This window comes from Scyliorhinus canicula, unplaced genomic scaffold, assembly GCF_902713615.1.
Source record: "Scyliorhinus canicula unplaced genomic scaffold, sScyCan1.1, whole genome shotgun sequence".
NCBI classification, from domain to species: domain Eukaryota; kingdom Metazoa; phylum Chordata; class Chondrichthyes; order Carcharhiniformes; family Scyliorhinidae; genus Scyliorhinus; species Scyliorhinus canicula.
In genome coordinates this window covers 812,958-825,996 of record NW_024055676.1, presented here as the reverse complement: position 1 = coordinate 825,996, position 13,039 = coordinate 812,958, and the positions used below count along the sequence as shown (strand labels likewise).

Genomic DNA, 13,039 nt, shown 5'->3' with positions numbered 1-13,039 from the left:
GTAAATAACCATATCAAAATTGCAAAAGTACTAAAACAAGAAGAAAACAACAGAAGAAAAAGAGAACACAGCAACAGCAGAATCCAGCACTAATATCTTACAGCCGACCTCGCAACCCCCAACCCCTAGTTCAAGTCCAGTTTCTCCGTCCGCACGAAGGCCCACGCCTCCTCTGGGGAATCGAAATAATAATGCCGGTCCGAATAAGTTACCCACAGGCGCGCGGGCGGCAACATTCCGAACTTTATCTTTTTTCTATAAAGCACGTCTTTCGTCCGATTAAATCCGGACCGCCGCTTAGCCACCTCCGCACTCCAGTCCTGGTAGATCCGCACTACCCCATTCTCCCAATTGCTGCTCTTCACCTTCTTGGCCCAGCGCAGCACGCACTCCCGATCACTGAACTGGTGGAACCTCACCAGCACCGCACGCGGGGGTTCATCTTCCTTGGGCCTCAAAAGAGCCGAAAAATCTCTTTAAAACGGGAGCTCCCAGATGTGTGGCTTACTGATCCATCACAGCCACCGGAAGTCAAACCTCTCCAGATCTAATCAAACACCAGCTTGTTCACACTGACAAGAGACCATTCAGTTGCTCTCATTGTGAGAAGAGATTCAGACAATCGTCTCACCTTATTCAACACCAGCGAATTCACACTGGGGAAAGGATATTCATCTGCTCCGTGTGCGGAAAACAATTCACTCAATCATCCAATCTCCAGACACACCAACGCACTCACAGTGGGGAGAAGCCATTCACTTGCCCCGAGTGTGGGAAGGGATTCAATCAATCATCCAACCTGCTGAGACACCAGCGGGTTCATGTGTGACTGCAGGAGTTGGGTGTTAGGTAACACGGTAGCCTTGTGGAAAGCACAATTGCTTCACAGCTCCAGGGTCCCAGGTTTGATTCCGGCTTGGGTCACTGTCTGTGTGAAGTCTGCACATCCTCCCCGTGTGTGCGTGGGTTTCCTCCGGGTGCTCCGGTTTCTTCCCACAGTCCAAAGATGTGCAGGTTAGGTGGATTGGCCATGATAAATTGTCCTTAGTGTCCAAAATTGCCCTTAGTGTTGGGTGGGGTTACTGGGATATGGGGATACGGTGGAGGTGTTGACCTTGGGTAGGGTGCTCTTTCCAAGAGCTGGTGCAGACTCGATGGGCCGAATGGCCTCCTTCTGCACTGTAAATTCTATCTATGATAATCGCATCCTTTGTTTATTTCTGTTCAAGTTAATAACCCCTATAAGTGGGCTGGAGTTGTCCACAGGACAGGTGATGTGCCGGGATTGCAGTATGTGGGACTTTTTGGAGAACATTGCCATCCTGGACAATCATATCTGCGGGAGTGTCTGCAACTTGCAGAACCTGGGCTCAGGGTTATTGAGCTGGAGTCTGAGCTGCTGACATTGTGGGGCATCAAGGGCGGGGGGGGGGGGGGGGGGGGGGAAGTCACCTGTACACTTCCCCAAAGTTCAGTAGAAAGTTGCAGTGGGTGGGGGACTCGATTTTCTGCATCGTTCGACAGTTTGAAATGTGTGGGGATAAGTGAGGAATGATCAGTGAGCTCCGGCTGTCTGACAGCTCGATGTATTACTGCAGGCTGAGAGACTCAGTGACAGGAACCGCATACAAAAACACTGTTGCAGTGGGACATGATGAATGGAGCAGTGGGCTGTGGCGGAAGTTATGTGGAGTTCTAGCATTTAACAGACAATAACTTCCAGACAATGTGTCCACAGACAGCTCTCATCAGCTCTGAAGAGAGAAGTCAGATTTCATGCCCTTATATTTTTCTGCTCTATTTGATATGCCACTGATAGAGGATAACCAGAACAAATCTTACCCTTTTTATGTCCCCAGTGGACGATTAATCAGAACCCACCCCGTCACCAAGCTCAGTCTAATTCATGACAGTGAGTGAAATATGGGTAGCACAGTGGTAAGCACTGTTGCTTCACAGCGCCAGAGACCCGGGTTCGATTCCAGGCTTGGTCACTGTCTGTGCGGAGTCTGCACGTTCTCCCCATGTCTTTGTGGGTTTCCTCCGGGTGCTCCGGTTTCCTCCTACAAGTTCCGAAATACTTCCTTACTCGGTGATTTAAACATTCTGAATTCTCCCTCAGTGTACCTGAACAGGCATCAGAGTGTGGCAACTAGGTGCTTTTCACAGTAAATTCATCGCAGTGTTAATATAAGCCTACTTGTAACACTAATAAAGATTATTATTAAACAGGACATCTCCATCTACATTCAACACAGGTTGTTTAGCATAGGGCTAAATCGCTGGCTTTGAAAGCAGACCAAGGCAGGCCAGCAGCACGGTTCAATTCCCGCAACAGCCTCCCCGAACAGGTGCTGGAATGTGGCGACTAGGGCGTTTCACAGTAACTTCATTTGAAGCCTACTTGTGACAATAAGCAATTTTCAATTTCAATTTTCAACACCTGTTCTTTGAGATGATTTATTTCAAATCAATTAAAGATCAAACTTATTCGGATCAATGAGATCGCTGTCATTATTTCATTCCAATTAATTGGTTACAGCAGTAATATTGTGATTCTAATCAACCTTTACAGCAACATTGCTATTGACCAATGTGTACAAATTGTCCTCCCATCAGTTCCAGCACCTCCAGGAAGGCACAATATTCCATTGCCCGTTGCAACTTGGCTTTAAGGGTTAGCCCTGAGCCTGGTGGTAGCTTCACTCATGATACCCAGTTACATGTGAGGTAGAAATGGGACGGGAATAGAAGTAAAATATTGCGGTTGCTAGAAATCTGAAATAAAAACAAAATGCTGGATAAACTCAGCAAGTCTCGCATCATTTGTGAAGAAACCGTTAACATTTGGTTGCTATGGTTTTGGTTGCAGAATGTTAACGGTGATCTGGTCCTTTGGACTTCATTTGTACTTTGTAAGACGGAATGAGGGAAAAAGCAGCAATATCTCAATGTCTCTGACAGCGCGTGGTGTCCATCTTTGTGCGGGGAAGAGCTCCATTAGGTCATAGTGTTAATGGAATCGGGATCGACGTGCCCCTAACAAAGATGGGGAAGACGCGAGCTCTGTCTGCATTTCGCCGAGGACTTCCGGACAGCAGCGCATGCGCATTGCAGCGGGTGTGGTTTGTTGACGGAAGCGCGCGGACTCTTCCCCTGATCAGATTTGAGTAGGGGGACGGTTAACGGTCGCCGGCGTTACCATGGCTGCGGGGGCGGCGCTCGCCAACCGCGCGCGCTGGCATAAGTGGACCCTCGAGCTCAACCCGAGCGGCAGCAGCAGGTGCAGAGGCCGCGCGGGGAGCCTGGGGCTCGAGTAGGGGAGGGCACCGCACACTGACCCAGGGATGTGGGCACCAACCTAAAACTTTACACCCCACGGTTTTCCAGGGTCCTTTCACCCCTCACTTGGCCCCTTGGCAGAAAGCAGCTTTTCAAATCTCCTAGAAACCACTCCGACCCCACTTGGCTTCTTTTCCCGGGGTCACGACCCTGAGACACCATCTTGATTTCAGCCCCCCCCCCCCCAACCCCCCACCTGATCGGGTGCCAACTGCGGTGTTAGCTGGAGGAACGATTGCTGGTTTCTAGGGCCGGGTGCTGCACTGGCTCTCTCGACATTCAACATCGTTCACTTTCAAGCTAAAATTTAGTGCCTCCGGTGATTCGGTGTGATCGCCATTTGACAGAGGACTGGACAAGGGGATTGGCACCCTGATTGTCAGTTGACTTCAATCCACTTTTGTGGCCATCCATTACCATGACAGTTTTGTGGATGCAGTGGTACTGTGTGCTCTTGGCTTGCTCATGGTTTGGTTCATGCTGGCAGTATTGCCACCACGGTAGGGTCCCTGATGGAGAGACTCCCTCTTTAAAGAGAGTCCTGAAAGGGTTGCTGAGGTGACCAATTTGTGTTCTCTGTTTCTCACAGGAGCCGTGATAAACAGAATGGTCAGGCTGACTTCATGTGCCCAGTCGCATATTCAGACAAACAGCTTCCAGATATCCGCGTCCAAGAAACAGACCGGATCGTGGTTGAGAAAGTAAGTTGGATTTGAATGTGTCCTCGGTGTCCAGCTAGCCAGGCTAGGTTTGTCAACAGTGGTTAACTAGGTTGGTGAACCGCTGCACCCTATGTGCTAAAGGGACCTTTTGTGATGTTAACCATCATCCTTATTTCCAGGCCTGGGTGTGACCTTCCCCAACCTGGCTCCCTTTACTGATGCTCTGCTTGCTTTCTGTTTTCAGTTCTGCTGGGACATTGCCTTGGCTCCATTGAAGCAGCTGCCCATGAATCTGTTCATTATGTACACGGCTGGCAACAACATCTCCATCTTCCCAATCATGATGGTTTGCATGATGGCCTGGAGACCCATACAGGCACTGATGTCCATGTCGGCAAGTGAGTATTGTATTGATTCTGCAGCTGCGAAACCGCTCTGAACTGGCATCATTTGAATGGGACTTAGAATAGAGTGCTGAGAGCTCGGTGAATGAGGGAGTTCGGGAAGGACGGGAAAGAGGAGCTCTTTTACTTTCCAGATTTCTTGGCCTTCAAGAAGTGTTCTTACTCTGCTACAGGAGAAGAAGTTAGTTTGTTAGTGAGTAACTGCCAAGTGACATGGGGTTATTCTATTTCTATGGCTCAAAATACTGTAGCAACTGGTTGTAAGGTTGATCAAATATATAAAAACAAAAGTAAAACATATTGGGGGTGGCATGGTAGGTTTATACCCCCAATGTACAGATATGAGTGAGTGTGAGTGAGATAGTACTGAGTGAGCTAAACCAGGGGCTGGCTTTTAAAGCAGACCAAGCAGGCCAGCAGCACGGTTCGATTCCCGTACCAGCCTCCCCGGACAGGCACCGGAATGTGGCGACTAGGGGCTTTTCACAGTAACTTCATTGAAGCCTACTCGTGACAATAAGCGATTTTCATTTCATTTCATATCCCCCTGGGGGAGAGAGGGGACAGAGACACCAGTGAGTGTACAGATATCTCCCTGGGGGAGAGACGGGACATAGACACCAGTCAGTGTACAGATATCTCCCTGAGATTTCTCTTGGTGTCCAACAATCCATTGATGTCAGTTTGGAATATAATCAGTGATTGAACATCCACAACTCTCTAGGTTACAGACAACTCATGGGGTGAGGAAATTCCACTTCAGCTCAGTCCGAACTGGCTGCCCCCGATCCTGAGGCTGTGTCTCTGTGTTCCGGATTCTGCAGCCAGAGGAAACAGTGTCTCCACATCTCCCTGTCAAACCCTATTTACAATTGTATCTGCTTCAATCGGATCGACTCTCGGTCTCGGAAACCCAAGATAGTAAAGGCCCATTCTTCCCAATCTCTCCTCGTTGGACAATCCTGTCATCCCAGGAACCAATCGGGTGAACCTTTGTTACCCTCCCTCCTGGGCAATTCTGTAGATAAGGAGACCCAAACTGCATAAGTTTTTCCTGCTGTGTTTGACCAAAGCTGCAATTTGTACAATTGCATAAAAATTTCCTCACTCAAACTCCAGTGAATCATAGAAACCCTATAGTGCAGAAGGAGGCCATTTGGCCCATCGAGTCTGCACCAACCATTTGAAAGGCCACCATACAGAGACCCAATTCCCTCCCTATCCCTGTAACCCCCACCTGACCTTTGGACACTTGAGGGGCAATTTAGCATGGCCAATCCACCGAACCTGTACATCTTTGGACTGTGGGAGGAAACCGGAGAACCTGGAGGAAACCCACGCAGACACTGGGTGAACGTGCAGACTCTGCACTGGCAGTCAGCCGAAGCTGTAATCAAACCCGGGTCCCTGGCGCCATCCCTCGGTGAAGGCTAACGGAATACCTGCCATCCCAATTTCTTGCTGTATCTCCAGGCTGACTGTTTGTGATTCGAGTACAAGGATCCCTCAATCCTCTGTGAACATTTCAGTCTCTCTCCTGTTCCTGATCTTTCTGTTTTTCCCATTCCCACTCCCAGTCTTTAAGGTCCTGGGGAATTCGACTCAGCACTGGCTGCAGTGTCTGCTCTACTTCATCGGCAACCTGCTGGGGTTGGTGCTGGCCGTCTACAAGTGCCAGGTGATGGGGCTGCTGCCCACACACTCCTCCGACTGGCTGGCATTCCTCCAGCCGCCCCAGGTAAGATCTGAACTCGGAACGTGAGGGGAGTTAGGAAAATAGGAAGAGAAGGAGACCGTTCAGCGCTCTGGAGCCTGAGCGGCGGGTCCAACGTTCCCTGGAGTTTAGATCACCCGATTGAAAGGTGTGTAATTCTGAGGAGACTCCGTAAGGTCGATGTGGAGAGGCTAAATCCCGGAGAGTCGGGGACACGGGGCCACAGTCTCGATAAGGGGGCGGCCATTTTGGACTGTGACGAGGGAGAATTTCTTCACCCAGAGGGTTTGTGAATCTTTGGAATTCTCTATCCCAGGGAATCCTGGATGTTCGGTCGTTGAGTGTATTCAAGGCTGAGGTGGAGATATCTTTGAGAATTGTGGGGCGGGGAGGAGTGCGGGGAGAGTGGAGCTGAGGTCGATGATCAGCCGTAATCTTGTTGAATAGTGGAGCAGGCTCGCCAGGAGCTATTCCCACTCATATTCCCGTACCAGCCTCCCCGGACAGGCACCGGAATGTGGCGACTAGGGGCTTTTCACAGTAACTTCATTGAAGCCTACTCGTGACAATAAGCGATTTTCATTTCATTTCATTATTCCTGATGTTCCTCTCCTTTCACAGAGAGTGGAGTACATGGGCGGGGGGCTGGTCCTGTGATGGTCCCACTCTCCTCCCATCGCTCGGAGAGACAACGCCCGAGGATGATCGACACTGGACTGAATCTGCTTCCTCCTGGTTAGCGTCGGACCAGGCATGCTCCAGGTAACCTGCCCTCCCATCGCTGCCCCATACACACACACTGACAGAAAGAGACAGACAGCTGGCCCGTGTACCTGTGACCACTGTCGGAATGGCCGGAGATGTTGGCAGCAGGGACTGTGTATTTTGTCACTGGTTATTCATTCGTTGATTCTTCAACTCCCTTTGCTGAGCCACGAACGAGGGATGTGTTGGGGCTGACGATGGGATGGGAGGCTCCTGAATCAGTCATTCCCGGATGATCCCGGTGGCTCTTGCTCTCCATCCCACCTGGGCCGGAAGGTCACAGGTTTGTAACCTGAGAGTCAAGCTGCTGTAATCGGGGCTGTCATTCCAGCCAGCAGAGCTGATGGAGTGCTGCTGTGTCAGTGAGATGTCAAACCGAGGCCCTCCACCCCCTCGAGTGGATGTAAAATACAAGCAGCAACAGTAGGATGGGGAGGGAAGTTCTCTCCGGTGTCCCTCAAACCCTCACTGAAATTAGGTTCCTGACCGTGTGTTGCATAATGCTATGTGGGATCTTGCTGTGCGCATAGCAGTCGCCGTCTCCTCCCACAGAATGGCGGGGGCTACACTGCGGGAGTGACCCGTCGAAAGGAAGAGATTGTCTTCCTCCTGTGCCTTTTCAGACAGGCCCAGAGCTTTCCATCAACACGGCAGCTTTTTATATTTGAAGCACAGTCACTGTTTTCATGTGGGAAACTTGGCAGGGACTGCACAGCAAGATCCCATAAACACTCCGATTACCACCAGATACCACGTCAGGCTATCTGAAGGATAATATTGCTGCTCGGACACCAGGCTGGGGAAAGGAGAGGGCTGGGTAGGTAGTGCCGTCCTTCTCTCCATCACATTGGCCTCGGGATCTTGTACATCCACCTGAGGGGGCACAATGTGACAGGGAACCTAGTTTATGTCCCACTGACAACAGGAGGCACGGTAGGGCAGCACGGTAGCACAGTGGATAGCACTGTGGCTTCACAGCGCCAGGGTCCTACGATCGATTCCCTGCTGGGTCACTGTCTGTGCGGAGTCTGCACGTTCTCCCCGTGTCTGTGTGGGTTTACCCCGGGTGCTCCGGTTTCCTCCCACAGTCCAAAGACGTGCAGGTTAGGTGGTTTGGCCATAGTAAATTGCCCTTAGTAACCAATAAGGTGAGATGGAGTTATTGGGTTACGGGGATAGGGTGGCAGTGAGGGCTTTAGTGGGTCGGTGCAGACTCGATGGGCCGAATGGCCTCCATCTGCACTGTATGTTCTATGTTATTTAATATTTAGTGCTTGCATATCTGTGAGTGGGCGCACATACGTGCATGTCTATGTGTATGTGTGTCTACGTTTGTATATGTGTGTGCCTATGTTTTTTTCTGTGCCTGTGTATGCGTGCGCCTGTATGTGTATGGATGTGCCTATGCGTGTGTGTGGGTGCACGCGCATGCGCAAGTGTACCCAGCATATTGCGTGTGCGAGGGTGGCTAGGTGCGTGTGCGAGTGTGCCTACGGAGGAGTACATGTGTGCCAATGGATGTGTGTCTGGTCTTTCAACTGCCCTTCCCAGGTTCCAGAAGAGATTTGCTCCAAAGTCAGTCTGGACATTGTGGCTGAATGTGTTCCACTCTGATACTCTGTACTGTCACTGAGCTTCCCCATTAACCTCATCTGGTGTGTGAAGTGGCTGCAGCATCTCCAGGAGTTTCTGACAGTTCTTGACAATCTGCTTTCACTTTATTTAATGATTGTGTTTGAATTGTTCCTCTTCTGTTGGTGGGGCTGGGGTGGTGGGGGGGCTGGTGTGGTGGTGGTGGTGGTGGGGGGGGGGGGGGGGTCCTAATGGTCAGGGTGCACTTCTGACCCCTCCCAACTCTGAGACTGTGCCCGATTATAGGAGTGAACCGAGGCTGCTGGAGGCGAATCGATAACCTCCAGGTGAGTGGAGAAATATTCAGTCAGTGCGAGTTTGGCTCTGCTGTAAAGAAGCTGCAATGTCTTTTCAATGATCCTGTAACTGTGAAAATAAAGAATTTCAGCAAAACTGGGCCTCTGTGAAATGACAGTAAAGGAAAACGAGTCTCGGATTTCACTGACTCCACCAGCTCAAAGCTCTCCTGCTCCTTATTAAGTTACTTTTTTAACTCTGCCACAGCCTCGCCTCCTCTGTCCCAGACTTTATGCTGCTGTCTCAGTGAATGGAATGACTGAGTGAATCAACACTCAGTCTTTAACGTTCTCTGTCTGTCTCTCTCTCTCGCTCCCTGTTGTGCTGACACTCATGAATTTCAGGCTGATCACTGAATTCCTATCGACAGTCAACAAGACCTTGATATTTATTGCACCTTCAATACAGTAAAAATCATTTAGCACTGGAGCTGCTTCCACCAGATATTCTAGTGTTCCAGATCACCAGAATTCACTGAGTAAAATCATCTCTACTCGTGTCCATCCTGGCTGTTATGACAATTATTTTAAAGTTGTCTTCTGTTGTTACCAACCACCCTGCCAATGGAAACACGTCTCTCTATGTTGATGAAAACCCCTCAAGCATTTCAGTCTCTCGATTAAATCTTTCCTTCACCTTCTCTGATACTGGGAGAACAATCCCGGCTTTGCAGGTCTCTTCACAGAACAGAAACCTCCCATCACTGATACTGTTCTAGTGAGGCTTCCCTGTACCCTCTCCAATTCCTTGATATCTTTCCTAAGGTGCGGTGCTCAGAATTGAACAAAATATTTCCGATGTGGATTAACCAGTGATTTAGAAAGATTCAGTATAACTTGTTTTTCCCACTCTTTTCCTCCAATAAACCAAAGACCCAATTAGGATGTTTTAACCAAGTTGATCGACCAGAAGGCCTTTGACAAGGTGCCGCATAGGAAACAATTAAATAAGTTTTTAAAAATCAATTTTGAGTACCCAAATTATTTTATTTTCCAATATAGGGGCAATTTAGCACGGCCAATCCACCTCACTTGCACATCTTTGGGTTGTGGGGGTGAAACCCATGCAGACATGGGGAGACAATAAACAAAGGGGAAGCATGGTAGCATTGTGGATAGCACAATCGCTTCACAGCTCCAGGGTCCCAAGTTCGATTCCGGCTTGGGTCACTGTCTGTGCGGAGTCTGCACATCCTCCTCGTGTGTGCGTGGGTTTCCTCCGGGTGCTCCGGTTTCCTCCCACAGTCCAAAGATGTGCGGGTTAGGTGGATTGGCCATGATAAATTGCCCTCAGTGTCCAAAATTGCCCTTAGTGTTGGGTGGGGTTACTGAGTTATGGGGATAGGGTGGAGGTGTTGACCTTGGGTAGGGTGCTCTTTCCAAGAGCAGGTGCAGGCTCGATGGGCCGAATGGCCTCCTTCTGCACTGTAAATTCTATGTAAATCTATGAATGTGCAAACTCCACACGGACAGTCACCCAGGGCCGGAATTCCAATCCGGGTCCTCAGCGCCGCAGTTCCAGTGCTATCCACTGCACAACATGCCGCCCTACTATTAAATAAGTTAGCAAAGTGTCTTGGGAGTCCTTGTTCAAGATTTTCTAAAGGTGAACGTGCAGGTTCAGTTGGCAGTTAGGAAGGCAAATGCAATGCTAGCATTTATGTCGAGAGGGTGAGAATACAAGAGCAGGGATGTACATCTGAGGCTGTATAAGGCTCTGGTCAGACTCCATTTGGAGTATTGTGAGCAGTTTTGGGCCCTGTATCTAAGGAAGGATATGCTGGCCTTGGAAAGGGTGCAGAGGAGGTTCACAAGAATGATCCCTGGAATGAAGAGCTTGTCGTATGAGGAGCGGTTGAGGACTCTGTGTCTGTACTTGTTGGAGTTTAGAAGGATGAGGGGAGGATCTTATTGAAACTTACAGGATACTGCGAGACCTGGATAGAGTGGATGTGGAGAGCGTGTTTCAACTTGTAGGAAAAACTAGAACCAGAGAACACAATCTCAGATTAAAGGGACGATCCTTTAAAACAGAGATGAGGAGGAATTTCTTTGCTGCAGAATGCTGGAGGCCAAATCAGAGTGTCTTTAAGTGAGAGATAGGTTCTTGATCAATGAGGGGATCAGGGTTTATGGCGAGAAGGCAAGAGAATGGGAATATCAGAATATCAGCCATGATTGAACGGCGGAGCAGACTCAATAGGCCGAGTGGCCTAATTCTGCTCATATGTCTTATGGACTTATGGACCTGTCCTGTTGCATTGAAATATTTCTTTATATTCACTCCTGGGTCACTCGACCTGCATTCTGTTTAAAATTGTACCGTTTAGTTTACTTTGCCTCTCCTCATTCTTCCTTCCAAATACATCCTTTTTTTTAAAAAATGTTTTGAAATATTTTTTTAAAATAAATTCAGTGTACCCAATTCATTTTTTCCAATTAAGGGAATTTAGCGTGGCTAATCCACCTACCCTGTGTATCTTTGGGTTGTGGGGGTGAAACCCACGCAGACACAGGGAGAATGTGCAAACTCCATACGGACAGTGACCCAGAGCTGGGCTCGAACCTGGGACCTCGGTGCCGTGAGGCAGCAGTGCTAACCACTGCACCGCCATGCTTCCTCATTCCAAATACATCCTCGATTTGAATCGCTTTGGGATGTTGTGAGCTTGTAAAAGATGGAAAATGAACACAAGTATTTTCTATCACATTTACAGCAGACTTGGGTTGTAGATTTTGCTCTGGAAAGTTTAAATGGGATTGACAGTCAAAGTTTAACTATTTTACTGCAGAATGAGTTGGTTATAAATACAAGGTTCCTTAGTGCAGCCTTGGCAAACTGAGTGTAACCCCGAGAGTCTGGTGAGTGGAGGAAGTCGGGGAAGGAGGTGTTTGTTCCTTTTCTACCTTTCTCGTCCTGCACAAATTGATTCTTACTCTACTACTGGGAAATCATTTGTTGAGTATTTGGTAAGTTGTTCAGGTCTACTCTATTCCTAAGGTTCAGCGGGGAGTCAGTGAATTCAGAGGAATGATCCCAGACAGCAGTTCTTCAAGGTTCACTGCAGCCCTGGCAGCTCCATTCTCATCTCAGGAGAGCTCAGCAATTGCAGACGCTGTTTACATCGGAGTTCTCCTGGTGCAGCGGGAGCAACATTTTGCTTTAACACCAAAACAACCTGATTAATTCGTCACTAGGCAGGTGCTGGTTGTAGAATCTTACAGCCAGCACAGGGCGGGGAAGTGAGCAGGACCTGACGTGCGAGAGCACATGGGCAGTAGAGACGTGGACGCTGACACGTTCTGGTCAGGGGAAGTGCGGACTGAATGTGAGGTTGACCAGGAATTTAAACCGGGGAATAGATGTGGGTTTCAGCAGTAGCCGAGCTGGGGTGGGGTGGAGACGGGCGACATTATGGATTTTGAAATATCTGGTATGAGTGATGGTGTGAATATGTGGTCGGAATCTCATCTTAACGCAGTGGCACAGCGGTTAGCACAGCTGCCTCATAGCACCAGGAACCCGGATTCAATTCCGGCCTTGGGGCACTGTCTGCGTGGAGCATTTTTTTAAAATTTAAGAGTATCCAATTCATTTTTTCCAATTAAGGGGCAATTTCGCATGGCCAATCCACTTACCCTGCACATCTTTGGGTTGTGGGGGCAAAACCCACGCAAACACAGGGAGAATGTGCAAACTCCACACGGACAGTGATCCAGACCTGGGATCGAACCTGGGACCTCTGCGCCGTGAGGCTGCAGGGCTAACCCGCTGCGCCACATGCTGCCCTTGTCTGTGTGGGTTTCCTCCGAGTGTTCTGGTTTCCTCCCACAGTCCACAGATGTGCAGGTTAGGTGGATTGGCCATGCTAAATTGTCCCTCAGGTCCAAACGATGTGCAGGTTAGATGAGGTATCGCGGACACGGCAGGGCAGTGGGCATAGGTAGGGTGCTCTTTTAGAGGGTCAGTGCAGACTTTAAGGGACAAATGGCCTCCTTCTGCACTGTAGAGATTCTGGATTGTGCAGAGTGTGGTTCAGCCTCAGACAGTTCCCAGGGAGAGGGATGGACTCGGTAGTTAGAGAACAGAATTTCTAATGGTGACTGAAGACAATGGCTTTGATCTTGGCTTTGGGGCTGCACAGTAGCATGGTGGTTAGCATAAATGCTTCACAGCTCCAGGGTCCCAGGTTCGGTTCCCGGCTGGGTCACTGTCTGTGCGGA

The 13,039-nt window shown here is 49.3% G+C and overlaps 2 protein-coding genes across 8 annotated transcripts in view; one reads left to right on the top strand and one right to left on the bottom strand.

Moving 5' to 3' along the window:
• Window positions 1-13,039, bottom strand: part of LOC119960641 (zinc finger protein 850-like) — a 52,547-nt gene that overhangs the window by 18,214 nt on the left and 21,294 nt on the right. The gene's annotated exons all lie outside the window — the stretch shown is intronic.
• Window positions 3,075-13,039, top strand: part of LOC119960642 (ER membrane protein complex subunit 4-like) — a 28,449-nt gene continuing 18,484 nt past the window's right edge. For 2 of the 6 annotated variants that reach the window (XM_038788271.1, XM_038788272.1), the window contains exons 1-5: window positions 3,149-3,283; window positions 3,932-4,043; window positions 4,249-4,402; window positions 5,986-6,146; window positions 6,744-6,884. In XM_038788271.1, coding sequence (XP_038644199.1) covers window positions 3,204-3,283; window positions 3,932-4,043; window positions 4,249-4,402; window positions 5,986-6,146; window positions 6,744-6,779 — 543 coding nt within the window. In that variant the 5' untranslated portion in view covers window positions 3,149-3,203 and the 3' untranslated portion in view covers window positions 6,780-6,884. The other 4 variants (XM_038788275.1, XM_038788276.1, XM_038788273.1 and 1 more) reach the window with 4 other exon arrangements.